Source organism: Protobothrops mucrosquamatus, unplaced genomic scaffold (genome assembly GCF_001527695.2).
Source record: "Protobothrops mucrosquamatus isolate PMUCROS unplaced genomic scaffold, P.Mucros_1.0 scaffold2896, whole genome shotgun sequence".
In the NCBI taxonomy this organism is placed as follows: domain Eukaryota; kingdom Metazoa; phylum Chordata; class Lepidosauria; order Squamata; family Viperidae; genus Protobothrops; species Protobothrops mucrosquamatus.
In genome coordinates, this window is record NW_015388924.1 from 37,369 (window position 1) to 64,230 (window position 26,862).

At 61.2% G+C, this 26,862-nt stretch overlaps 2 protein-coding genes across 2 annotated transcripts in view; one reads left to right on the forward strand and one right to left on the reverse strand.

Moving 5' to 3' along the window:
• SUSD2 (sushi domain containing 2) overlaps positions 1-19,077 on the forward strand; it is a 28,402-nt gene extending 9,325 nt beyond the window's left edge. Inside the window, exons 5-14 of the mRNA XM_029286104.1 lie at positions 1,402-1,573; positions 2,202-2,403; positions 5,279-5,364; positions 5,668-5,936; positions 6,849-7,001; positions 8,787-8,945; positions 12,690-12,944; positions 13,626-13,898; positions 14,677-14,859; positions 18,974-19,077. Coding sequence (XP_029141937.1) covers positions 1,402-1,573; positions 2,202-2,403; positions 5,279-5,364; positions 5,668-5,936; positions 6,849-7,001; positions 8,787-8,945; positions 12,690-12,944; positions 13,626-13,898; positions 14,677-14,859; positions 18,974-19,077 — 1,856 coding nt within the window. The remainder of the gene's footprint in view (positions 1-1,401; positions 1,574-2,201; positions 2,404-5,278; positions 5,365-5,667; positions 5,937-6,848; positions 7,002-8,786; positions 8,946-12,689; positions 12,945-13,625; positions 13,899-14,676; positions 14,860-18,973) is intronic.
• Positions 19,078-19,362: 285 nt separating this feature from the next.
• Positions 19,363-26,862, reverse strand: part of LOC107296615 (SWI/SNF-related matrix-associated actin-dependent regulator of chromatin subfamily D member 3) — a 10,553-nt gene continuing 3,053 nt past the window's right edge. The window contains exons 4-12 of the mRNA XM_015825961.2: positions 26,460-26,582; positions 26,158-26,253; positions 25,025-25,126; positions 22,864-23,025; positions 22,168-22,265; positions 21,822-21,957; positions 21,187-21,309; positions 19,537-19,638; positions 19,363-19,416 (exon numbers count right to left, since the gene is read on the reverse strand). Of these exons, the coding sequence (XP_015681447.2) occupies positions 19,363-19,416; positions 19,537-19,638; positions 21,187-21,309; positions 21,822-21,957; positions 22,168-22,265; positions 22,864-23,025; positions 25,025-25,126; positions 26,158-26,253; positions 26,460-26,582 (996 nt within the window). The remainder of the gene's footprint in view (positions 19,417-19,536; positions 19,639-21,186; positions 21,310-21,821; positions 21,958-22,167; positions 22,266-22,863; positions 23,026-25,024; positions 25,127-26,157; positions 26,254-26,459; positions 26,583-26,862) is intronic.

The window sequence follows — 26,862 nt, forward strand, 5'->3', positions numbered from 1 at the left end:
TACCCCGGGTCCTCGGCTGATGGAATGCCTGAAAACCCGGCGGGCAGATGTCTACAAGAGGGACTCCTCCCTCGACGCCCAGCCAGGTCTCAGTAATACCCGCCAGGTCCGCACCCCCCTCTAAAATAAGATCTTGTATGAGGGGGGCCTTATTTACCACGGACCTGGCGTTACATAACAACAGCCGGTAGTCCCGGGCCGGGGGATCTAAGTCCCCTGGAGACCGAGTAGGGGCCTGAGGACCGGAGCACCCACAAGCTTGTAAATAGCGTGTGCGTGCTCCCCTAACCTAGTGGGGTTTACTTTGTGTGGTACCCCCCAAACTGCTGCTGCGTTCTAAGCCAATGGCAGGCTCCGGGTGGCCGCCCCCCACAGCCGCCCCAGGTAAAGGGCGTTGCAGTAGCCCAAGAGGGGAGTGACCGGGGGCCATCAGGAGGTCTCCTGATCAAGGAACGGGCACTCCGGGCGGCAGAAGAGGGAGCGGTGCAAAGGCTTCTTGGCCACGGCCGCCCTCCGCTCTGCAAGCAGAAGCAGAGAGTCCGAAAGGACCTCCGAAAGTACACACTACTAGCCCCATCTGGCATAACAACCGCAACACGACAATTCCTCATCACCGGGAAAGGCGGTGGCACTGCTTCAACGGGCCTAAAATGGAACCAGAGATGGATGGGAAAGGGGCTGCCGTCCCCAGGAGCCCAAGGCTGCCAGGCCTGCAGGCCTCCCCTCTCCTGCCCCCCCCGCCCCCGGCCCCGGCAGGACTGGGAGGGGCAGAGGGTTCTCGCCAGGCAGAGCCAAGTGGGCCGGTCTTAGGCCCAGGGACCTGCCTGGGTGGGAAATGCAGCTGCCGGGCTAAGGGTTTCCAGCCCCCCCCCTGTCCCAGCTGTGGCTTTTCTTTCGCCCAGGGGAACATTGGGGGGGGGGCAGTATCCAGCAGCCTCCTCGTGCGATGGCTTGAGGTGCAGCTGGTGGGATTATTCAAGTCTCTTCTTCCTTCCTTCTTTTTCCTTCCTTCCTTTCTTCCTTTTCCTTCCTTCCTTCCTTCCTTCCTTCTTTTTTCTTCCTTCCTTCCTTCCTTCCTTCCTTCCATCCTTCCTTCCTTCTTTCCTTCCTTTTCCTTCCGTCCATCCTTCCTTCTTTTCTTCCTTTTCCTTCCATCCATCCTTCCTTCCTTCTTTTTCCTTCCTTTCTTCCTTCCTTCCTTTTCCTTCCTTCCTTTTCCTTCCATCCTTCCTTCCTTCCTTCCTTCCTTCCTTCCTTCCCCTTCCGTCCTTCCTTCCTTCCTCTTCCTTTCCTTTCCTTTCCTTTCCTTTCCTTTCCTTTCCTTTCCTTCCTTCCTTTTCCTTCCTTTTCCTTCCTTCCTTCCTTCCTTCCTTCCTTCCCCTTCCTTCCTCCCTTCTCCAGGCAAGCCTTATTCTGACAACTGGACAGCTGAGTGGAAGTACCTCTACTCCTTGGAGCGGAACTACCCTAATCACGGACACTTCGCCTTCCTGCCTGCTCCCTCCGCTCAGCACGGGGGCTGGGAGATGGGCGCGCTGAGGATTTCAGCCAACGGTTCCTTGGAAGGGCAGCCGTGAGTATCCCAGGAGGAACTGCAGGGCAGGAGGGACGTCAATGCACTCCCGACCCGGACAGGCGGGCGTGGGAAAGCAGGGAGGGCGGCTACGCACGGCTGGTTGCAACAGGCTTCTTGGCACAAAAGGTCCACTTTCTCTCAAGCAGAAATCAGCCGATCCCACTGAGAGGCCTGTAGCCTCTCCCAGTTTCTTCCCGGTGAAGCAATTCAGCTTCTTTCAGCAAATAGGTGCCCCGTTTTAGCGGCTTCCTGATCTGGATTAATCCCCAAAGGTTAAACTGGGTCAGGCCCTGTCAGTATTTGGTATGGAGGCCACCGGGAAACGGCAGAGCTGTCAGTAGATGGAGAACTAAAGACGGCGGCATTGGCCGATCGTGTCTTCTTCTCCAGAACATCGCGGGGACGTCTCGGAGGTCCCTACGAGCCGGGCTCCACTCAAAGGAGTCGTGACTTGCGTTGTGTTTCAACATAAAACGGATCGTGCAAACTCAAAAAAGGCCCTTTCTTAGTAGAAACGATACGTCCCCAAGAGCAGATTCGCTTTTGCCCACTTCGTCTCCCGGTGACTTTTCCAGACTTTTCCAGACTTTTCATTCTTTCTCCCTCTGGTTCTCCCCAACGTCAGGAACGTGGCTGCCATCTGGAGCACGGAGCACGCCCTGGCCTGGCACCTGGAGGAGGCCTTCCGGATGAACTCCGCCGCCTGGGCGGCCGCCAAGTGCCAACAGTGGGACAGGAAGGAGGCCGACCTGCCCAACTTCCTGGAGGAGATCCCGGACTGTCCCTGCACTTTGGCCCAAGCCCGAGCTGACTCCGGCCGCTTTCATGTAAGTGCCCCGGTGCCCGGAGAGGTTCCGCTTGTGGCAGGCGTGGTTCCAGGCCGGCCGCGAAGGCAACGTCTGATCACTCTGCTCACAAGCCCTGGGAGGGGAAGGCTGTGGCGGTGCCTTTGAAGGGCTCCGGGTCAAAGCGGAGATGCTACGGGATGACCGTCCCTCTCATTTCTGGGGCTCCGCCTCCCAGAGACCCTCCCCTCCCCCCACACACACTCGTGATTGAACCCTGAGAATTCATTGCGGCAGGTGGGGGTGTGTGGGTGGGGGGCTTCCTAATGCTGATCCGCCTAGCCAGGTAGCCCGAGGTGGGGCCAGAGCAGAGAGGGAGACGGCCGAGCCCTGCGAGGGGTCCCTTCGGGCTGCAGAATGTAGGGGCCAGGCTCACACGGGGCCCTCCCACTCGTGGCCCCGTCTGGGAACGTGGGTTCACACTAGGCGGTGGCAGGCCGGGCACCGGGTGGGTTAGGCCGGCTTCTCATTACCCGAGTATCGGTTTCCTGTTGGCACCAGCCCCAGCTCAGCTCCACACCCGCTCTGGAGCGTGGCACGAGGGAGCAGGCCAGCCCGGGACTCTCCAGGAGATGTCGGGAATTGGGCGGGAGGCTCGCTTCCTGGTGGATCACTGGACCGGCCGGTTCCGCAGGTGTCAACACTCCCTCCTTGCGTGTGTGCCAGGATTCAGGGCTGACGGGCGGGGCCGAGCGACGAGGGCGCCAGGCTAGGAACCGGGAGGCTGGGAGTTCCAGTTCCACCCCAGGCAAGGGAGTCTCTCTGGGCCCCGTCCGTTTTGCGGGGTTGTGGTGTTGTGGGGAAACCAGGGGGAGGAGGAGGAAGGAGCATTGGGTGTGTTCGTGGCCTTGAGTTACTCACGAAGTAGCAAAGGTGGGATGCAAATCGAAGAAAAGATATAAACGATTACTCTCAAATCGCATCCAAGACCTGTGTTCTGTCCCAGTAGGCCGGCCTTGGAAAGCAGAACCAGGTGGGGCTGAAGGGGGAAGGGGGTGCCCCACATCAGCTCGGGGAGGTGGGGGGGGGGACGAAGGCCCTGGGGCAGATTCCCGTGGATTGCTCCAGCAGCGGAGTGATGCTCCGTGGCCCACATCAGATGGTGCGCAGACCTGTGCTGCGTATGGGGGGGGGCAGCATTGCATCGCTCGGGAGAAGCTGCTTCGGGCCGGAGGGACCAGCCGGAACCTCGTCCGAAGGCCTTTCTGAGGGGGGGGAGGGAAGCAAGTGAGCCAAGGGGGCCCCCTGGCAGCCCCTCTGGGTGGTACGCTGGGCACCGCCTTGCCCCAGAGCCTGCCCTGGCCCCAGCCTGCCGGCCTGCCTGCCCACCTTGGAAAGGGACCTCAGCCGACCCTCTCTTGGTGCCCCCCCAGGGGCAATTCCTGGGGGGGAGGGGGCAAGACCACTTCTGGGAAAGGGTGGAGGAGGAACTGCTCTCCCCCCCATCACTGCAGGAGGCAGGAGGTGCCGGTCACATCCCTGCTGGGGGGGGGGATTATCCAGATACCCGACCCAAAGCATGAAGGGGGCCCTTCCTGGCAGGAGGGGGAGGGTGGGGTTGTGCCGTTTCTACGTGCCAATCAAAGTGTCGGTCTTAACTTTGACAGCTGAATCGGCCCACCCTGGATTTTTGAAATCTTCCCCGTTCCTTCGTGCCAGATTTCATCGCGTTTAGGCCGGCCGGTTGCCAAACCTCACCCAAAGGCAGGCGGGGGCGAAGGGATCCGATCCTCCGGTTCGTGGCCAGGAGAAAAGGGGGCATAAAGCTTCAGCCCGCCTTTGGGAGCAAGCAGGGACGGGGGCACCTCTGCCAGGTGTGACCTTCAGGTGCCCAAACGGATATAGGGAGCGAGAAGGCGGAGGGGCCCTTTCGTTCCTCGGCTGCCCTGTTGGAAGACGCCCCTTCCTTTCCCTGGCTCTGGGAAGTCCCCCCCCTCCCGGGAGCTCTGGAGAGCAAGTGACCCCAAAACATCAAGGAGGGCCCCCCCCGGCCCTGCAGAACGTCCTCTGGGCTCACGGCCCGTCCACGAGAGCCTTGTGGCTGGTGGCAGAGGCTTCAAAGGGGTTAGCTCAGGGGTCTTCAAACTGGGCCCTTTGATGACTTGGGGACTTCCACTCCCAGAATTCCTCGGCCAGCGTGCCTGGCTGAGGAATTCTGGGAGTGGAAGTCCCCAAGTCACAAAAGGGCCTAGTTTGAAGACCCCGCCCTTACAGAATCATAGAGTAACAGAGTTGGAAGGGATCTGGAAGGTCATCCAGTCCAACCCCCTGCTCCAGCAGGACACCCTAGACCAGGGAGTGGGGAACCTTGGCCCTTCAATGACTTGGGGACTTCAACTTCCAGAATTCCTGAGCCGGCGTGCCTGGCTGAGGAATTCTGGGAGTTGAAGTCCACCAGTCACCAAAGGGCCCAGTTTGAAGACCCCTGTTCTATATACTGTATACTGAAGACCCCTGTGTTAGCTGGTGAATCTTATACCTTTTGGATGGAAATTGTGGAAATGGCAAAGCTGACCAGTCTGGTCAGAGGGGAAAAACAAACAAACAATGGAGACCTTTTTCAAAGACTGGAAACCTTGCTTAGATATTTATTTATTGTATGACACATTTATATCACACTACAATAAAAGCACAAGAGATAAAAATACAAAATATGAAATATAAACTCATAAACTTATGTGTAGAGGACAGTTGAAGTCCACGAGTCATAAAAGAGCCAAGGTTGCCTACCCCTGATCTAAGGGGGATAAGTAAATAAGCCTGACATCTTTTTACTCTTTCATTTCTGAAACGAAATCGGACAACCGACCGAGTCAGTTTCCAGAGATTCTGACCAAGCCGCCTCTTCCCATTTCAGACCGACTACGGGTGCGACATAGAGAAGGGCAGCGTCTGCACCTATCACCCCGGGGCAGTGCACTGCGTCAGGAGCGTCCAGGCCAGGTGAGGCCCCATTCCCTCAAGGCAGGAAGTCAACCTACACCACACACACACACACACACACACACACACACGCACGCACACAGAAACCAATTCACATGTGATTTAGCGCAGCGTACAAAGAAATAAAAACAATCCAAGATCACAAACTATCAAGAAGAAAAGAGTAACGAAACCCATTGAGCACCACCTCTCAATCCAAGGCCCGCTGGGGGTGGGAGCATCTGAGGGGGGTATCCTTGTTCCCCCCCAAATGCCTTCGGGTGTTCTCGGGACAATTTCCGACCATCTCCTGTCCTCCAACAGCCCCCGATACGCCGCGGGGCAGCAGTGCTGCTACAACGCTTCCGGCGCCCAGATGCTCACGGGGGACTCCATGGGGGGCAGCACCCCGGACCGAGGCCACGACTGGGGAGCCCCTCCCTACAAGAAGCCCCCCCGCATCCCGGGCTTCTCCCACTGGCTCTACGACGTCCTCAGCTTCTACTACTGCTGCCTCTGGTCCCACCACTGCGACGTCTACTTCAAGCACCGTCCCTCCAGCGGCTGCCAGAGATACCGGCCGCCCCGAGTCGGTGCGTTCCCCGGGTCTGGTCTGCCCCCCCCCCCGGATTCAGATGGACCTGGCTCCGGACAGGTCACCTCTCTCACCTGGGTGTCTGCGCTCGGACCGGGACCTGAGGAGGGAGGGAGGGCCCCCCCATTTCCCCTCCCCCCCAGCAATACTGCCTGGGGGGGTCCTTTTCAGCTGGGGTTTGCTGCCAGTGTCCCCCAGTGTCCTCCTTTGCCAGGGGCCCCCACCCCAGAGGCTGCCCCCGGCCTCAGAATCCGATGTGGAAGAAGGAAAGCAGGAACGGGCCTGCCGACCTCAGGGAAGGAAGGCCGGGGGTGGGGGGGAGCGTCTCATATAAGAGGGGAGCCCCGTCGGTTGGTCGGTTGGTTGTGCCCAGAACCCACAGCCACGAGGCGGAGTCCCTGCTGCCCCGGGGGTCTCTGTTTGCAGAAGGGGGCTCGCTTGAGGGGCCACGTCCGGTGAGGGGCAGGAGTGGAGGGCCAGAGACGGACCCGGCTTGGATGAGACTTGCAGAGCCTCCCCCCCCCCGAGCCTTTGGGCACCAGGGACTGGTTCCCTGGAGAGAGGATTTTCCGTGGACCCGGGGGGGGGGGCTGGTTTTGTGTGCTGCCTGCATCCCGCGGAGGGGGCTTCGCTTGTTTGCACGGACCGGTTGCTGGCCTGCCGTGGCCCATTGCCGCTCAACAGATGGGGGGGTTGGGGACCCCTGGATTAGAGGAAGGGTGGAAGGGATTCAGCCGGGCGGATTGAGCCTGTTCCCCACCGATCCCCCGTCGGGGGCAGGGACCCCCCCAGGCCTACGGCGTTGGCCCCTAGCAAGGGGGTGGGGTGGACTCTCTCAAAGGCAGAGCTACCGTCGGGGGAGCAGGTCAGGTTTCCCAGCCTCTGCTCCAGTTTGTGTTTTTCTCCACAGCTGCGGCGTTTGGGGACCCCCACTTCCTGACCTTCGATGGCCTCAACTTCACCTTCAAGGGCCTGGGCGAATACCTGGTGCTGGGATCCAAGCGGACCTCCCTGAGCGTCCAAGGCAGGACCCGTCGGGCTCGGTTGCTCAACGGAGAGCCAGGTGCAGGTCTCCCCTTTGGCCTTTGGCCTTTGGCCTTTTCCCCCCCTCCCCGGCCGTGTTCTCCCTCCCGGGGTGGAGGATTCATTGCTGGGAGGGCAGCCCAATGGCCGCATTAAACCACCACCAGTCATTGAGTCCACCAATCATTGAGTCCATGAAGGAGGAGGAGGAGGAGGAGGAAGAGGAGGAGGAGGAGGTGGAGAAGGAAGAGAAGGAGGAGGAGGAGGAGAAGGAGAAGAAGGAGGAGAAGGAGAAGAAGGAGGAGGAGGAGGAGGAGGAAGAGAAGGAGAAGGAGGAGGAGGAGAAGGAGGAGGAAGAGAAGGAGGAGGAAAGGAAGGAGGAGAAGGAAGAGAAGGAGGAGGAGGAAGAGAAGGATGAGGAGGAGAAGGACGAGGAGGAGGAGGAGGAGAAGAAGGAGGAGGAGGAGAAGGAAGAGAAGGAGGAGGAGGAAGAGGAGAAGGAGGAGGAGGAGAAGGAAGAGAAGGAGGAGGAGGAGGAAGAGAAGGAGGAGGAGGAGGAAGGAGGAGAAGGAGGAGGAGAGGAAGGAAGAGGAGGAAGAGGACCACTACCATGGGGGGGGTCCTTGTGTCCTTGTTCTGCCCCGGATCAAGGCCGATGTCCTAAGGGTTCTAACCGGGATGCCTTGGCTTCCCCTCCCCCGCTTCCCTGGCTTCCTCTCCCCCCCTTCAGCATGACCTGCCAGGGGGGACCGAGACCCCCAACCCTCCCTCCTCCTTGGCCTGTTGGGGCGACCAGGCTGGGCTAACTGAGCCTTCAGCTCCCGGCCAAGGGCTGCCCTCCCAGCAGGCAGGCGTGGAGGGGCCCCGGTCAGCCAGGCAACGTCCGGCCGGCCTCAGGGGTGTCCGGCTGAAGGGGAAAGGAGAAGTCGAGGGCCCAGGCGAGGCCCTGCGTGAACCAGGACTGTTTAGGCTGAATGTATCTCTCAATCCCCTGTCTCTTCTCCTCGGTTGTCCTTTTGATACCAAGAAAGGTGTCTCTAAAGATCAGATTTCTTTCCCTGCTCAGCCACAAGGCCCGGAGTTCCTTTTTAACTCTACCTGGGCTCACACCTTACCCGGTGGAGATTTTATTTAGTTACCTCCCCTCCCCCCGGCCTGTCTAAAAGGGAAAGTTAAGTCTCAGTTCAGGTGAAAACCAAGAGCTTCGGGCGTTGAGGGCCGGAACCCTCGGACAATTTGCAGCTGATTTTTCTCACAAGGGGGGAAGCTGCTGAGGCTCCCCCTCCCCCTCCCCCGTGCCCAAACTCCCTCTCTCCAGCACCCGATCTGCCCCACCAGAGCCGAGCACGGGTCCTCCCCCTCTCCCCCACCAGGCGAAGAAGGCCTTGCAGATGGAAGCCTGAGGGCGGCAGGTCCCGCCCTGCTCTCACAGCTCCCGGAGGGCACAAGACTGGGAGGGGGTCACCCTCATCCCTTTGGGGTGCAGGACGGGGCTGAGGGGAGGGGTGGAGGGGTGGAGGGCATTAGGGCACCCCATTTGAACTCAGTCCCCGCTCCAAAGGAGCCCCCTTGTGACCGCCTCTCCTCCCGCAAGAGGTCTCCCCCCTTGTCCACTCGCCTCTGCAGCGGAGGGCCTGCCCTCGTCCCCGTTGCAGCTCAGAAACTTTGGATCCCACTGCTGACACCAGTTGCGGTGGAATCGAAACGCGGGAACTGCCTCCCCAGGCCACGCTGGTTTTTAAAATGTCTGCAGCTGATCTCGGTTCAGTCCTGGGGAGAGCTGCCCCCTCCCTGCTCACCTCTTTGTAACTGTATTGCCCGGCAGGGGCCGAAGCCAAAGTGACAGGCTTCTCAGCGATCGCCATGCGGGAGAAGAACTCGGACGTAGTCGAGGTTCGCCTTCCGGGACATTCCCGACACTGGGAGGTGCTGCTGAATCAAAAGGCCCTCAACTTTTCTGAACAAACCTGGATGGACTTAAAAGGTGAGAGGAGAACAGGGGTTGAAAGAGGGGGCGCAGGGAGGGGAAACTTGCAGGAAACCCCTTTCGTTTCAAGGCCACGGGCGACCCCGGGCTGTCGGAGTTATAGAATCACGGAAGCATAGTTGGGCGAGCCTTCTCTCCTTAGTTAGTTTCCACCCGTCGCTTCCTGTCCTGCCTCCGGGCGCTTTGGAGAAGAGCTTGACTCCCTCTTCTTTGGGGCAGCCCCTGAGATACTGGAAGGCTGCTATCCTGTCTCCCCTCGTCCTTCTCTTCGTTAAACTAGACTTTGCTTTGTTTCTACGGACAGTGGGGGGGGGAAGGAGCTTTCTCCTGCAGGGAGGGGGGCAGAGAAAGAGACCCTTCGGTCCAGGGGATGCCCACCTTGGACAGGGCGCTGGGCAGCCTGGAGGCCTCCGATCGGCTACTGCGTGGAACGGGATAGCCGGCCGCCTCCTGCTCCAGCCTTGGCCCAAACTGTTCGGAACAGAGCCGGACCCCCCCCCCCACACACACACCCCAGCTAAGGAAAGAGGGGGTTTTGCCCTCACTCCCTCCCTCTCTCCCAACCTCCCACTCTCCCTCCCTCCCTCCTTCTGCCCCGACCAGCCCAGAGTCCCCGTCAAGGGGGCAGCTCCTTAGGGGACCCTGGAAATCCACCCCTTTTAGCCAGCCAGGAGGGGGCGAGTCCGAGCCACGGAGCCCTCCCCCCCCACTCACCCCCACAGCCCTGGGGGAATCCCACGCTGGCTGAAAAGGACCCCCAGGCTTGTCACCCCAGGCACAGGGCTAATGACAGTAATGGCCAAAATTGTGGAAACCTTTTGGGAAAAGTGTATTTTTGAGGTTTGACGGCTAATAACGCCACTTTTTTTGGGGGGGGTAGCACCATAAAACTATACATCAATGGAAAGATCATTTAATCAAGAATGTCATGCAGCACCGTTTGTTCAGTGATCTGTACTGTCTTCTATGAAAAGGGATAGCCAAATAGCCAGAAAAAAAGGAAGCATAACTTGCTCAGGTTGATCTCCGGTATCTTTCCTTCCTCTGACTGTAGCCAATGAGCATCAGTGCTTAGAGAGCCAATCGGGTGTCCTCTTGTTTTGGCCATGAGCCAATCAGATCACAGTAGGATCCAGTTATTGAAGCTGAGAGGGGGACATTGGTCAGGTTGTTATGTGATCACCATCAAGTTGGTTGGGGTATTTTTGTGTGCTTTTCATTGAGTGAGCTTGTAAAACATCATGAAATTAAAGTCATGGTGCAAAGAGTGGATTGGTCATGCAGAAAGTGATGTAAAATAATATGAACAAAATAAGTGAACAAGGCTACAGTTATAAAGAAATTAGAAGAAAAAATTGGTGGAAACGTAACCAAAGGTGGCATTTCTACTGTACACTTTTCCCAAAAGGTTTTCACAATTTTGGTCACTGCTGTATGAGGCTCGCTAGGCGGGCAGGACGTTCTCTGATTTGTTGTTTTTTTTAAAAAAAAAAAACACCCTGTATTGGTAAAACAGGGTCTCCCCTGGCGCTCATCCCCTCTTCTCCCACCTGCCCGGAGCGAAGCCTTCAGGGGTTCCCAACCGGGGCTGTTGGCACCGACTGGGGGGCTGCGAGACAGTATTCCAGGGGTCGCGAAAACTTGGGTTTTCAAAATTGATAGCGTGTACGCGTCATTCGTTGCAGTTATTTCGGACTTTTGTAAGGGGTGCGAGAACATGTCAGAAGTGGGAGGTAGAAAAGGCCGGGATCCTTCAACGATGCCCTTGACGTGATGGCCCGATGCCTGGAGGCCGTAAGGGTCTGGATGGGGAGGAACAGACTCAGGCTAAACCCTTCCAAGACCGAGTGGCTGTGGCTGCCGGCGCCTCGGCATAGTCAGCTGACTCCGTCGCTGACTATAGGGGGCGAAACTTTGGCTCCCTCGGAGAGGGTACGCAATCTGGGGGTCCTCCTGGACCCACGGCTGACACTGGAAGACCAGTTGGCGGCCGTGGCCAGGGGGGCGTTTTATCAGGTACGCCTGATCTACCAGTTGCGGCCTTATCTGGACCGGGACGCCTTGCGCACAGTCACCCATGCTCTTGTCACCTCCCGCCTGGACTACTGCAATGCTCTCTACATGGGGCTCCCCTTGAGGAGCACTCGGAGGCTCCAGTTAGTCCAGAATGCAGCCGCGCGGGCGGTGTTGGGAGGGACTCGTCGCTCCCATGTAACGCCGTTACTGCGCGAGCTGCANGGTGCGCTTCAAGGTGCTGATTATCATCTTCAAAGCGCTTCATGGCATCGGACCTGGATATCTCCGAGACCGCCTTCTGCCTCAGATTACCTCCCATCGGCCAGTACGCTCCCACAGAGAGGGTCTCCTCAGGGTGCCGTCAGCCAGACAGTGCCGGCTGGCGACCCCCAGGGGGAGGGCCTTCTCGGTGGGAGCCCCCACCCTCTGGAACGAACTACCCCCAGAGATCAGGGTGATCCCTGATCTCCCTTCCTTCCGCCGCGCCCTCAAGACATGGCTATTTAAGCTGGCAGGACTGGCCTAAGGGGTATTTTTAGCTGGGTTTTAAAATAATTTTTAAAAATAACAAAGGCCAAATTAAATATTTCCTTTTAATTACGTTTTAACGGTACTATTTTTGTACTTTTGTATTTGTTTTTATTAGGCTGTTAGCCGCCCTGAGTCCGCAAGGAGAAGGGCGGGGTAAAAATACAATAAATAAATAAATAAAATAAATCTTGGGGTCATCCCTGAAGGGAGGTGACGAGCGTGATTCCCTTCCGGCGTTCTGCCCGGCGGGGCCTCCGTTCAGCTTCCTCAGCGGGGACCCCGTTGAAGCGTCTCCACTGGCAAAGATAGGCCGCAGGGCAAGGAAGAGGGAGACACCCCCCCTTACACACACACACACACACACACACACACACACACACACACACACATTTTCCAGGGCCCACTTTCTGCTTCTGCCAGCTGTTCCAGCTCTGATGACATGGAGCAGCTGTGCCACCTGGTGGCCAGAGCAGGAGAAGACCCTCCCTCCCTCCGGGCACACCTCACCTCCCCTGCCGGTCAAGGCAGGCCTAAATGAGGCTCAGGGGTTGGCCTCGTGCCCCCAGGACTCCCCAGGGGACTTCTGAGGGGGGCTTCCCCTTCCCCAGCACCCTCCGAATTAGGAGCCGGAGGAAGGATTTACTTTATTAGGGGGCAAATGTCAATGCCGCCCTTCTGGGTGGGCCTTCCTGCCCCATGAAGCGTCCTCCTCCAGCGACGGCCTTCGGACAGGAAGGCGGGAATGAATTCTGCACTGGGAAGTAGATCGGACCAGGAGGCTTCTAAGGTTTTACTCCTTCATTAAATCGATGGGCCTCCCGTCTTGCTATGGCCGGGATTGCCTGAGTGGCAGATCCCTGCCCGCCGATTCTATCCACTCGTAGAAAAGCCACGGGAGAAATCGAAGTGAAGGACTTGGGCTGTTTTGAACTGCAAAATTTTATCCCTGAAATTGGCAGCTGTGGACCTTATTCCGGAAGATTCCGAGCCAGCCCCCCCAGAGTGCTCCAACCGATAGGGAGGGATCCCTCCGTCCCTGCTGAGGTTGGATGACCCGGAGCTTCTACGGCCTCCAACTGCTGAAGGGGGCGAACCTTCCGGGGGGGGCGTAACTCCACCATTCTTGCCAGTCCGGCCAGCCGGGGGGGGTGTCTGCCTCGCAGTGGCCAGGGTCTCGCTGTGTCTCCCCTGCAGGCCTCTTCCTCTACAGCAGCCCTGGGCAGAGCGTCATGGCGATGTTCTCCTCCGGAGCCGGCCTGGAGGTCAGGGGCCACGGAGGGAAGATGCTGAGCCTGACCGCCTTGCTGCCGGAGACCTTCCTGAACCAGACGGAGGGGCTCTTCGGGCTGATGAACGGCCAGTGGCAGGACGACCTGACCCTTCCCAACGGGACGGCCCTGGACGTGGCCAGCAGCGGCCCCCGGGAGCACTTCGCCTTCGGAGCAGACTGTGAGTGCGGCCGTTCTGGAGGGAAAATGGGGGGGAGAGGGGGAAGCAAGGCGGAAAGGATGATGGGCAGAGCTGGACTTTGGCCACCGGAGTCGCCCAAGACAGCCAGATCCTCTTGGCGCATAGGATCTGCAAAAGGGCCGGCCACAAGAGAACTCAACATGGAATAAATGCCAAAGGCAGGCGAGTGGCGGGGGGCTTGCAGTGGCTCCTGGGAAGTAAAAGAACGCCCGGTGCCCCCCACAAAATGTCTCAGGCCGTTAAAAGGAGCAGCTTTGTTAGATGTTATTCCAGCTGTACTAATATTGTTCCTCTGGCTGCTAAGGGCCTTGAGGGTTCCCCGTCTCCAGGGGCGACACCTGACCTCGCCAGTCGCCGGCGGAAGCGGGACGGGCGGCCCTTTTGTCCCTCCCAGGAGAGGCCACCCGTGGTCAGCCGTTTTAAACCATGGGAGGATGCCCCCACTTGATGCCCCCGTGGGCTCCACGTGGCCAGCTTATATTGTTCCACTGTCTTTTATTTATCGGTTTGACACGGCCGCCCGTCCAGCAGAGGCAATGTTGGTTTAGAAGCCTCCGGAGGAAGCCGACATGCCTGACCGAGAGATTCTGTGTCACAAGGAAAGTTTTCGATCCTTCTCCTTCAAGACTCGGACCGACCGTTTTCCTTTCTCCTTCTTAGGGGCGATTACGAACGAAACGTCCCTTTTCACCTACGACACGCAGGACCTCCTGCACGACTTCGTCCACGGGCCGAAGCACAACTCCTCCTTCGTCCCCGTCTTCTCTCCCCCCGAAGACGCCGACGCTTCCCTCCTGCAGCAGGCGGCTGCCCTCTGCAACACTGACACCTTCTGCCGCTTCGACGTCCTGACGACCGGAGACTTGGCCGTGGGGAACATCACTCGGCTGTCCCTCCACCGCTTCAGGAATCTCCAATACAACTTGCGGCCAGGTAACACACTCACACCCTGAAATCCCCAGCAGCACAGAGGCTCCCCCTCTGCCGCCTGTGGCCAGCGGGCGTTTTACACCCAGCACGGAATGGCAACACAAGAAGAGCACAATCTGGACCCACACAGTGACAATGTTCAGGTCGCTCTCCCAATCCAGCCTTCAGCTCCGTCCCTGCAGCCACTGAGTGCCTCCGGGTCTCATCCCGGCTGTGTGGTGACACCAACTCGGGTCCTCTGACCGAGTGTCCGGCAGCCCCCGGTCAGTCGGAGTCTGAGTAATGTGAGAACTGAGGTGAATGGATGAATGCCCCCCTACTCAGCCCTCAGGGGGGAGGGGACTGTAGCGCCCCTGGTGCGACAGGAGGGGGATTATGAGCAGCCCCCACAGCTCAGGTGGAGCTGCAGGGCTTGGCCAGGCGCCAAGTTCTTCTGAGGACACGGGACAACCGGCCCACCTCGAACGCCTGAAATGGGTCGAGCGGCCTTTCGAAGGGCACCAGTGACCCCCCCATGTGCGCTCTAGATGAGGAGAAAGGAGGGAAACGGTGGGGGTCCAACTAGGTGGCCCATCTCAGCACGGCCACCCCGGCCACCCCTGAAACAGACGCCAGAGCCACGTGGAGCCGGCCCAGGTGGGCTGGCCAAGCATCGGCAGCTCCCTTCGGGGTGGGGCGGGGCGGGGAGGGAGGGAGGGACTCTTATCTTCCTATCTGTCCAGCAACAACATGCCTGGCCCATTGAGGGGCTGAATCAAAACCCCTCCCTCCCTCCCTCCAGTGGTTTCCTGCAGCTGGCTGCCCCCGCCCTCCAACGGGGTGAAAGACGGAACCCACTACCTGGCCGGGTCTGAGGTCCGGTTCCGCTGCCATCCTGGCTACAGGCTGTTGGGCTTGGCGGTCACGAGATGCCAGGTGGACGGGACCTGGACGGGACATACCCCCAACTGCATCCCCAACGGAGGTAGGACCTCTCCGCAATCCCCTCCCCAGCCCCTCGCCCCCCCAACCCAAGGTTAGCGCTGTGGATCTGGACTTGCATGCTGGACCAAAGGGGGAAGGAGAAGCCCGTGGGGCGGGGGGGCAGGGACCACGGGGTGGCCTTGTGCTGGGGCTGCACAACAGAGGGAAGCGGCCCTCCAGCCGTCTTGATCTCACCTCTGGCTACTCGGTGGACGTATCATTGGGACGTTGTGACGCCCACTCCGCTCCTTTCCCACACACCTGCCTTGTGATGACCCACTTTGAAAGGGGCACCAACACAACATGCCTCGCAGGGGCGCTGCTCGGGGGGGGCACCTGGGGAAGGCGAGGAAACAAAGGGGGGGGCTTCCCTGGTGGGAGACCACCCCCCACAGAGAGGCTTTTCCACTTTCCCTGGGAGAGGGCTGGGGAGGGGCTGGGAAGTGAGGGGAGGGGAGGGGGCGCCTGGGGGGGGGACTTCCTGTGATCTGAATTTGCTCCACTTCACCGGAGCCTCCAGCTCAGCCCAGGGTCCCCATGGATGGGCGGGTGGGCGAGGGCCCAGAGCCTCTGGGGAGAGACTCCTCCCCAACTCCAGCCCCCCTGGAGAAGCTTCCCCCCCCCCCCGAGTCCGAGGCAGCTGCCCCTCCAGCCACCCTCAAAAGGATCCGGACAATCTGTCACCTTGGGAATCTGCCGTAGTCGGGTTCCCCACTCCTACTTCTGGGATTTGCAATACGACAGTTAAGTCGTGCGAGATACCTAGGGTCATCTAGTCCATCCCGTCCTTGCTCCGTGCAGGAATCCTCCCCCCGCAGCTTCTCCGCTGACGGCCTTCCTTTTTATGTCCCAGGAGCCTCTCTGCCCCTGCCCGGCTTGGCCTTTGCGATCCTGAAGGTTGCGTTCGTCCTCTGGCTGGCCTGGTGACCTGGCTGCCAGAGGAGGGGCTGGGAGAAGACCCTCGCTCAGCTCCCCCCCTCCCCAGGAAGGAAATCGGAAGAGTCCCTGCCACGGATGACGACCTCACGTCGCACCCCACGCCCAGCGGATCAGCACTGAACTCTCGGCCTGCCGCTCGCTCTGGGTCCGGGCAAAGGGGGTCCGCATCCAGCCAGCCCTTGCTGGGGAGGGGGGGAAAGCGGGGGGGGGAGAAGCCCTTTCATCAGCAAGCACGCTCTGAGGCTAGCTTCGTTCCCGGGGGAGGGGGCTCCCCACTGGGTCCCCTGCTGAAAGACGGGGCCCGCAGGCAGCCAGGCCGGCAGGGGCAGCCAGCAGCCCCTCAGCTGGTCCCTCAAGCGGCAGGGGCAGCCCCATCCCTGCTGCCCCAGGCAGAAGCCCAGCTGTGCCCCTCCTGCCTTGGGGAGGGAAGGAAGGAAGGAAGGAAGGCCCGGAGGAGGCCGGCAGGGGCCCTTGCTTCCTCTTGCTTAAAGAGCCCCCATGCCCGGAGATTGCCTAGATGGGCTGCTTTCACACGGGCCTCGCAGCCGTGACCCACCCACACCCGAGGCTGGTCCCTTGTGGGCTCAAGGGTGGCCCTTCCTGGGCCGTGGGTCACAATGAACACCCCCCAATCCCATCCAGAACGGGGCAGCCCCCCCTAACTCAGGGCTCCCCTCCCATCTGCCGGGAATGGGGCCTGAACTGTTTGGTGGGGCTGCCCCCCTGCCCTCTCCCCCCCCCCCGGCATAGCCAGCCCTCCCTGGCTCCTTAAAGGGGCCACTTCAGAGAGAGAGGCAGGGTGGCTTCTTTGAGGACCCTCCCCCAACAGCCTCCCCCCCCCCCGGTCCCGGAGGAGGCAGAGCAAGGACAGGGCCAGGCAGCCTCTGGCGAGAGAGGATGTGGCTTATGGGTGGCCTGGCCGGCCTCTCCCCCCCTCCCCTCCCCTCCCCTCCCCGCTGGGGCATCTGAAAAAGAGGGGAGTCCAAACAAGGGTCCCCCCCTCAACACCGCTGGTGGAAAGACGTGGCTGGTGGGGCCCTCTCCTGTGCCAGTGAGACCCTCCCTCCAAAATGCAGCCCCCCCTCCCTCCCCGGTGACTCTGCTCGGAGGGGGACCCCCGGCTGCCCAACAAATAAAAGTGCCCCCCCCCGGGATGAAAGAGATACAAAGCAAGGAGGCTCTTTTTTTTATTGAACACTCTCCTACAAATCACTCGGCACCACACGACAAAGAAATGGCAGCCACGGTGGGGGGGGTGGAACATGGGACCTGTGACTCCCTCTCCACCCAGGGACCGGGAGTCCCCCCCCCAGAGGGCGGCCAACGAGACACTCATGTGCTAAAAACAGACACGGTGAAATGACCGCAGGAGTGGACCCCCCAGCCCTGCCCTATCCTTTCAGTCCCGGCCCCTCCCCTGGAGGGGGAGGGGCTCAGGTGCACGCAACTTTTGGGGAAACACCTGGCCCTTTTGTCTTAAAGAGGCCAGGTTCCCAGCAGAGGGGGAGGAGAGGAGGAGGGGCAGGGGCAGTTTTTCCTTGCTGTCCAATGCTGCCCACCCCCACCCACCCCCTTCTTGGGGATTCAGGGTGGACACTCCGGCAGGGAGGCTGCCCCCTGTCTACGTCGGGTCCCAGGCTCTGCCAGCCAACCAGGATTCCAAGGGCCCGATTCTGATCCAAACTATCAAAAGCCCAGCCCCCCCCCCCGGGTGGAGGGGGTGCTAGGAGTCATCGGCCACCTCGGCTGAAACCACGTCTGGCCACGTCTGCTTTCCTTTCTGACCTCCCTGATGCTGAGGGAGAGGGAGAGAGAGAGAGAGAGAGGGAGAGAGGGAGGGAGAGAAAGAGAGAGAGAGAAGACAGAGACAGAGAGAAAAAGAAAGAGGGAGGGAGGGAGGGAGGGAGGGAGAGAGAAAGACACAGAGTGAGAGAGACAGAGAGAGAGAATGAAAGAGACAGTCAGAGACAGAGAGGGAGAGAGGGAGGGAGGGAGAGAAAGAGAGAGAGAAGACAGACAGACAGAAAAAGAGGGAGGGAGGGAGGGAGGGAGAGAGAGAAAGACACAGAGTGAGAGAGTGAGAGAGAGAGACAGACAGAGAGAGAGAATGAAAGAGAGAAGAGACAGAGAGACAGAGAGAAAAAGAAAGGGAGAGACACACAGAGAGTGAGAGTGTGAGAGAGACAGAGAGACGGAGAGAAAGAGGGAGGGAGGGAGGGAGAGAAAGAGAGAGAGAGAAGACAGAGACAGAAAAAGAAAGAGGGAGGGAGGGAGAGAGAGAAAGACACAGAGTGTGAGAGAGAGAGACAGACAGAGAGAGAGACAGAGAGAATGAAAGAGAGAGAGAGAGAGAGAGAGGGAGGGAGGGAAAGACACAGAAAGACAGAGAGAGAATGAGAGACAGAGAGAAAGAAAGAGGGATGGAGAGAGAGACACAGAGAGAAAGAATGAGAGAGAGAGACAGAGAGAGGGAGAGAGAAAGAGAGAGAATGAGAGAGAGAGAGAGAGGGACAATGGCTCACCCCACCCACCCCCATCTTGCACGGGACGGGAATTGTGCTGCCTCTCCGGCTACCTCCCTGCCCTTTCCCGCCTCCCTCTTCTCCAGGGGCCCAGTCGACAGCCTCCACCTCCTTTCCCCCCCCCCGACCCTCCCTTGGCAGCAGCCAGCCTGGCACCCCCCCACCCCACAGCCTGCAGGGCACAACCGCTTCCAGGGGAGCCTGTGGCTGGTCAGGGTGGGCTCCCCAGGGGTCCAAGCTGACTCTGACAGGCTCAGGGGAGTCCAGGGGGGGTCTTCCCTTCCCCTGATGCTTTGGGGGGTGCTGCGATGGGGATCGGTCCAGGCAGGGCCCACCAGGCAGAGCTCCATGGCCGGCCTCCAGCAAATCAGGGCTCCTGGACCTGCTGGCCAGAAGGACCGGCCCAAGGCGCCTGCTGTGAAGAGGATCACTGGCCTCTGGATCTCTCTGGGCTGCTGCCAGAGACCCCTTTCCCCGTGCCTGGCAGACGGACCCTCCCAGCCAGCCACCGGTCAGAGGCCGGTCCAGTTCGGGAGGAGGAAAACGCCGCAATTCTCCAATCTTCCGGGGCCGTTGCGGGACACCCCCCCAGCGTCGCAGCCGGTTGCGGGTGCTTCGTTGGCTTCACGCAGCCCGTAACGGGATGTGTCCCAGATCTCATCCTAACGGCCGGGTTGATCGTGGCCGAGACCTTTTGTGGCAAACGGGCACTGTGGACCGAAGCGCAAAGGGGGCAGGCCGTCCACCCTCGGTCCTGACAGTGGGGGAGGCGGGGGAGCCTCCTGCTGTGGGCCATGGCCTCTCGCCTCCCTCTGCACAGCCCACGGAGCCGAGGAGGAGGAGGAGGGCGGGGGGCCAGGGGTGTGTGCGAGGCAGACTCTATAGCTGGTGATGCTGGTGCTGTGGTGGGCTCCCCCAGGCCGGTCCCGGAGCCGGTCCGTTCTCCATGGGGGGGGGCTCGGGTGATGGAACACAGAAAAGTCCATGCTTGATGGAACGGTGGGGGGGGGTGATGGTGGGGGGGAAATTAGGCTGGTAGACATTTATGTGTTGCGGACCCCCAGAGACTGTTCCAACTCTTGCCGGCGCTGCTGGATCTGAAAAGGTGGAGGGAAGAAAAAAAGCAGTGGGTTGGGCTGCGGGAGCTTCCGGGCCCCAAGAGAAGGGGCTTCGAGGGCCAGCCCCCGCCCCCCACCCACCCCGCTCCACTGCCTTGCCTTGCAGTAGAAGTATCTGCTGACGGCCTCCTGGGACCAGGGCTGCTGGTAGAAGTCTGCCCTCCGCTCCTCCTCCGGGTTCCCCACCACGTCCGTCATGACCTGCCGGGCGAGAAGAGCCCGTGAGCGGCTGAGCCCAAACAGGCTCCCTCCGGGTCTCAGCGGAGGAAAGAAACCGACAATTCTGCCCCCTCCCCGCCCCGGCCCTTGTTTTCCCCGGAGCCCCTGAGCAGACCTGGGATCCCACGAGACTCTCCTCGGCGCGAGGAAGGGGAGGCCCGGGGCCTCTGATGCTGTGGGCCTCGTCAGCCCCCCACTCCCCGAGAACTTGGAGAAGCGAGCCTGACCCTCCGGGTGACGAGGAGCCCATGCCGGACTCCAGAGGAAGGGCGGGCCAGGGGCAAGAGCTTCGGGCCCCGAGCGGGGAAGGCAGCGTCTGGACGGAGGCAGGTGAAGTCCCGAAGGAGAGACCGGCAGGGGAACCGGAAGGGAAATGGGAGAAGGGGCCGCTCCCGACAGAGGACCCGTGGGGGTTCCCCAGAAATGGCCGGGTTCTTCAGAAATGAGCGCCGGCTCGCCGGGATGCGCTGCGCTCCAAAACTCTCCAATGCCACACGAGACGGTCAGGTGACCGAGCGGCTTTGAACGGTCAAGCAAAGAGGTTGCGGAAGAAAGAGGGGGGACACCAGACCCAAGAGGGACGCTGCCTGAGGGGGGAAACTGTGCCACCCACCCCCTGCGCCCCGAAAGAGGGAAGACGTGGAGCTGGGGACCCAGGGAATCCAGAATGCAGTGGTTGCCTTGACGGAGGCGCCTGGAAAAGATCACTCTGCACTAAGACAGTGTGTGTGTGTGTGTGTGTGTGTGTGTGTGTGTGTGTGTGTGTGTGTTACTAGAAGCCAGCAGCTTGTGGGACTCTTTCTTCCTTTGACTAGATTAGACGGGAAGGGAAGGGAAGGAGCTCAGGGTCCCAAGATTTAAGAAAGACACGGGATGAAGTGGGCCTCGGCCTCGGTCAAAGGGGAGGAGGGACGGATGGATGGATGGATGGGTGGATGGAAGGACGGATGGGTGGATGGATGGGTGGATGGCCTGGCTGCCTGCAGAATTCCTGCTGCAATTCCTGAGCCTGCCTCGGTTGCCCACCCCGTTTCTCTTGACCTTTTCTTAACCTTCTGGGACCCTCCAATCCCGAGAAGGAACCTCCTCGCCCACCTGGGAGCCTCCCCCACTGGCTGAGGGAAGCCAGGGCCGTTTTTTTGGTTACGCTGACCCACCAACCCCCCCCTAGGACCCCCCCTTCCCCTCCCGGGCCCTTCTCTGCCCTGGCTGGAGGGAGCAGCTCAGTTCAAGCCTTTCCCTGTGACTACGGGGGGTGGGTACTGAGGCTTCGTCTAAAGCTGCACGGGGGGAGGGCTTGCCCCCACCTGGCCCTCGAGCTGTGGGGGCGGCGAACCCCAGCTCGAAAGCCCCCCCCGTCGTCCTGCTGCACCCGGAGAGAAGGGAGGAGAAGAAAGCAGTCGGGGGTCTCTGGGGCGGCAGGCCAGTCCCTCCCCCCAAGGCCGAAGGTCCAAGCGCACCAATGCCCGGCGGCCCTCGGGGTCCCATCCCGGCTCGGGCCCCTGGTGCGCGGGGTGGGGGGCGACCGACCTTGAGGTCCCTGCTTTGGGAGCGGAGGAGGTCCTGGATGTAGCCCTTGGGGTCCCTGGAGAAGCTGAGCATGAAGTCTCTCTGGATCTTCAGCTGGTGGATCGACTCGATGGTCTCGTGGATCTGCAGGGCGGGCGGAAGCGGAAGCGGCTGGCATAAGTGGCCGGAGAGGCTTCGGAGGGTAGAGGCGCCTCTCGGCAGAGGCCCAGGGCCAGCGGTCCAGTGGGGGGACCCCGGGGGGGGTTAGGCCAGGGGGAGCCTGCGGGCCTCTCACTGAGATACGTAGTCATGAAAAGTTGGGCTTCCACCCCGGTCAGGGACCTCCGGGCAGCCCCAAAGGCTGGAGGGGGGAAGGAAGCTCTCCCTCAACCTGTCCTGCCCCCCCTTCTCCACCCTGGAAGTGCCCGCTTGGATCAAAAGGCTCCGGAGAGGAGTCGTTCAGCCCACCTCGCAGGGTTGTCGTTGCGGGGGACGTAGCAGCAGGAAGCAGTATTAGGTACATTGAGTTGTTTACAGCCTCATAATGGCCGGACGGGAACCTAGCCTGATACAGTCGTATAAGCCAGAGGCTGCCGGCCTTCTGCACCCTCCCTCCCTCCCTCTGCGCCCAGCCAGCTTGGCTCTCCTGGTGGCACCTTGTTGTCCAGGGCGGTGATCTCCTGCTGGTTGGCCGTGGAGAGCAGGAAGCTGCTCATCTGCCCTTTCAGGGGGTCCTCGACCTCCACGTCGATGTCGTAGCAGGCCGTCTTCTTCTGGTCATTGGGGTCCACGCTGGAGGGGGAGGAGGGGAGAGCCCGGAGCATCAGCACCGTTCCTGGGGAGGCCCCCCTCCCTCCCTCCCCCAAAAGAGGCTGGTTCCCTTGACCCCCCCAGCCCCCGTGGCAGAGCGGGGACCTCCCCCCCTACTACGCCGACCGGATCTGCTCACGAGGGGCGCGAACCGAGCGGACCCTCGGCGGCCCTTCCCCCGAGCAAGCGGACCTGATGATGTGGTTGATCACGATGGGATCCGGTGGGAGCAGCAGATTCGTCAGCCTCTGTGGGATCTCGGAGAACTTCAGCCGGGAGCAGTCGAAGATCTGAAAACGGCCAATGGGCGGGAGGCTCAGTGGCGTTCGCCCTCTTCCGGCCAGAGGACCGGCGAGGTTGAGCAGGGTCCCCCCTCCCCGGCCCTCTCTCCCCCCGTGGCTGCCTCAGGCAGTGCCTCCTGGGTCCATCTCGGGGGCCTGGGCAGAACTTCAGGGTCCGTCCGAGGATGGCCCCTTTGGGTCACTCGCTCTGAGCCCGGCAGCCCTCGCTCTGCCTGGGGGGGGATGTCTCCCACCCTCTTTTCTTCCTTGGCCCCATTTGGACCCCCCACACACAGGAAGCCACTGCCAGGCTCTCACCGGCCACCTTGGGCTTCACTGGGGGGGGGAAAGAAAACCCTTCCATCTCAGCACCCCCATGGGTGACCCAAGCCCTGCTGGGAGGCAGCTCTGCCAGGGTACGAGAGAGAAGCTCCCCGTAGCCTCGGACCCCCAGGATGACCCCACCCTGCCACCCAGCTCTGATGTGGGGGAGATGGAGGACCCACCCCACCCCCAATGCCCCATCTCAGGGGTCCGGCGCAAGGGCCAGATTAATCCCAGAGCATTCCACCCACCCACCCACCCCCGGTTCCCCTTTTCTGCTCACCTGCTGGAAATATTTGTCGCAGTTGATGTACTCCTTGTCGTGGGAATCCTGCAGCTTGTTGGTCTTGATGTACTGCCACAGCGCCTGGATGATGGCCGAGCGGGTCTGCGTGTGGATGCCCAGCAGGCGGGCCAGGCGGGGGTCGAGCTTGAACTGGGGAGGCTGCGGGCAGAGAGAGCAAACGCCAAGCGTCCCCTTGGGCAACCGAGGGCCTCCTTTGACTCCCGAAGGCTCGAGGGCTTCGGGCTAGCTGCCCAACCACCCGCCCCCACCCGGCCAGCCTCTCACTCTCCATCCTTCCCAGCGGGGACCCCAGGACCCCTCTGTCCCAACGGCCCATCCGCCCCCCCCCAGGCTCCCTCAGTGCTGCCTTCCTGGATCGGCTCAAGGGCTGCTCGTAGTTTGTGTGAATAAAATCGTACGCTGCTGTAAAGGAAGCCCTTTGGCGGCCTCGGGGTCTCGTTCTCTTGTCCGGCTGCAAAGGGCAGTCCGGAAAAGCTGCCCGCGGGAATCCCCGGCCCCCCACCCACTTTGCAGGCAGCATTTCTTTATTTGCCCTTTTTTAAAATGCTTATTATGTTCAGGAGAGCGAGATGGACGACACAGACGTTTGAGAAGTACGTGAACAAGCGCTGCATCAAATGTGGTAGCCGCCCATCTCTCAGCTGCAATTCTGGGCAGCGTTGAGAGTTAAAACCACACACGAATCTCAAGAAAGAGCAACGGTGGCTGCAACACCGCCCTCCACTCCCCAGGAACCAAAAAAAGAGGCCGGGGTCTCACCCTGGCCCCCTCCCCAGGCCTGAGAGGACAGACACACCTGCCTTGCGGGACTCCCCAGCCCTCCAGGAGCTGCGCTGGGGCTCCGTCTGGGAGAGGCTGTCCTGGGGGGGGGGAAGGCCTGCCATAGGGGCCGCCTGCTTCCTGGGCCTGACTGGGGGGGGGGCACTGCTGGTCAGGGGCGACCGGGAGCCCACACACTCCTTGCTGGATCTGGTGGGAGGATGGGCAGGAACCGCCAGGGGAAAAAACCTGAGCACGGAGGGCTTCCCAGCTGGCAACCTTGGATGGTCACCAGAAGCCCAGCAGCAGCCGATGCAGCCCACGGAGCAGCGGGCATCCCATTACGCAGTAGGGGCACCACCCATCCCTCGCCCCTCTGCGGCATTCTGGGAAGGGAGCTCTGAGGCCTGGCCCACCCGTGGCAGCGCACCATAGTCGGCCACTTGGGAGCGGTGACCCCCAAAGGGCACAATCGGCACCCGGGACAGACTTAGCTGCAGAGGCCCAAGCTCTTCAAACGGGGGACCTTGAATTGGGGGAGGGGCTCACATCACCCACTTTTTCTGCCTGGTCTAGGCGTCGACACATGCCCAACAGCCAGTGGCAGAGAGCGCCAATCGCTTCAACAGGACCGGGGGTGGGGGGGAAACAGAGGCACCACACAAAGGAGGGGTCTGGGAAGGGAAGCCAGGATGGACGTACCCCTCCCACCCCACTCCTGCCAGGGGTCGTCGGCGAGCGCAACCACGGCTGTCCTATACCCAGGCCTGAATCCAGACCGAGAGGGGTCAGGATGGTCCACTCCTTCCGGGACTCTCTGAAGCGGCAGTTATGAGCGCCTCTCCACGGCCTTCCCTAAAAAAGTTGGGTATCTTGCACTGCCCGCTCCCAGAGCCCCCCACCTTTGCCAAACAGGGTCAGGTGACCCCCCCCCCACCAGGCACTGGACAGCTCAGTCTCCCCCCCTCTCAGATGCCCTCCTGCTGACACAGGAAGCTGCGCCCAGCGGCCTTCGGGCTGCCCTGAGAGGCAGGAACTTGGCGTGGGCTGCGGAAAGCAGCTGCTGCCTCTGAAACGCACCCAGCTTATCTCTCCTGTGGCCCCCGGGCGCCCTGGGGAGGCTAGGGCCCTGGGAGAGGGGAGGGGGGCCCATGGCAGTGGGAGAGCAGAGAAGTCCAGCTGGCATGTTGCTAGGCTGGAGTCAGGGTCATCACAAGCTCCCCTTCCCCATATTCCCCACCACCACCACCGCCACCGATGAAGTTCCCCAGAACCGGCCTGCCCAAAGACAGCTCAGCGGTTCTGACGAGGCCCCCCTGTGACTTGGGAGCTGGGCCCCAGGGGGTCTGAATGCCTGCCCCCGAAGCCCACTCCCCACCTGGTAGTCCAGCATGAGCAGCAGAGTGCAGCGCACGCTGACGTCTCCCGGTCTCTTCACCTGGAAGCCGTCCGTCTCCTGGGTGGTGGGGGTCCGGTGCCACTGCCAGAAAGAAGCAAGAGGGTCCCTGAGAGGGAGAGACCCATACCTTCCCCGGGGGGGCGGCACTTCTGTCGCCGCCCTGAGTGCTTAGCGAGCCCAATACTTGGTCCGTTTAGGCCCTGCGCCCGTCTGCGTCCCCAGAGGCTTCGTCCGGAGCCCTGCCGATTCCAACGGGGCGCCAAGGGGAGGCAGGCGGCTCGGCCAAGGAAGCCCATCATGCTGGGGATGGGAAACCAGCCAGGAGCCTTCTGGGGATGGGAAACCAGCCAGGAGCCTTCTGGGAACCGGCGTGCAACTCCCGCCAGCCTTGCCGCTGATCAAGAAGTCGCCGGCACGGAGACTGGCGATCGCCACCGCTCGTGGCCCACCTCTGCCCGTTGTCGGCCCTTCAGCTGCCGTCTGGGAAGACCCTGTGCGGAAGCAACCGCAGCTGTGGGTCTCCCCCTCCCACCCACGGAGGCTGGTGGAGGGGCGGCCCTGGGCAGACGCAGAAGAGGGACCCCCGGTGGCCGGAACGCAGCGTTGCAGGCTGGCTCTGCATTCCCACAGCCAGCAGTTCAATCCTGACCGGCTCAAGCTTGACTTGGCCTTCCGTCCTTCCCAGGTCAGGTGAAATGAGGACCCAGATTGTTGGGGGGGGGGAGAGGCAGACTCTGTAAACCGTTGTGGAGCAGCACGTAAGTCTAAGTGCTTTTGCTGTGGCTATACAAACATGAGGCAAGTCATGGGAATCCTTAGCAGAGGCGGGGCTGTGGGGAGGCACGGCGGGTGGGGGGGACACAGGAGGATTAAAGGTTAAAGGTTAAAGTTTCCCTATTCCAGGAAGAGAAAGGAAGTCTGGGGGAGATGGAAGCATGCACACACACACACACACACACACACACAGTGCTTTTTCTGCCTTCTCTCTCTGTGGCTGAGTCAAGGCTCCACTAAATTTCTACTCCCCACCCGCCCACCAGCCCAAGATGGAGGACGGAGGGCAGCCCCTCCTTTCTGCCTGGGGAGGGAGGGAGGGGGGGCAGGCCAGTTACCTCGACCAGGTGATTGTCCGGTCCGTAGAGGTCCTTGTCCAGTTCAATGACCAAACTCTTGAAGAAAGAGGAAAACTTCCGCTTCTGTTTGCTGAGCTGTGGAGGGGGTGGGGGGGGACAGCCCCATCAGGAGAAGACAACACCCCCCCCCCACCGACTCGGCTCCTTCCCCTCCCCACTGGCTCTGGCCACCCCCCAGCCGACCCAGCCCCTCCTCACGATGTCCCACCAGTGGCTGGCCACCTTGGGGGGGGCACCTGGCCTGTGCCCCCGCCCCCCCCTTGGACGCCCCGGATGCTTACGTCGTCCAGCAGCTTGCCCTCCACCCGCAGCTCCCAGGAGGCGATGCTGCCGTCCGAGTCCTCGGCGTCCGACTTGGCCGGGTTGAAGGTGTTGGAGATGTACAGGCGCAGCTTCCGCTTTTGCTGCGGGCCGAGCAGAGAGCCCAGTGAGGGCCGCCGGGAGCCCCTCCCGGGGGGCCACCCACTCCCCGGGCCTCCCCGGGCAGCTGCAGGGGGGGCCGGACCCCAGCCTCCCTGATTGAGCTCAAACGAGGGTGGGGGGCTCCACCGGGGAGACCCTCCCCCAAAACTCTGCCCCCCCACAGGAAGATATAGAAGCCCAGTGGGGGGCTTCCCCGCCCCGAAGAGGGGGACAGGAGGAGGAGGAGGAGGAGAGGGCTGCGGTCGCCCAGCCCCCCCCCCC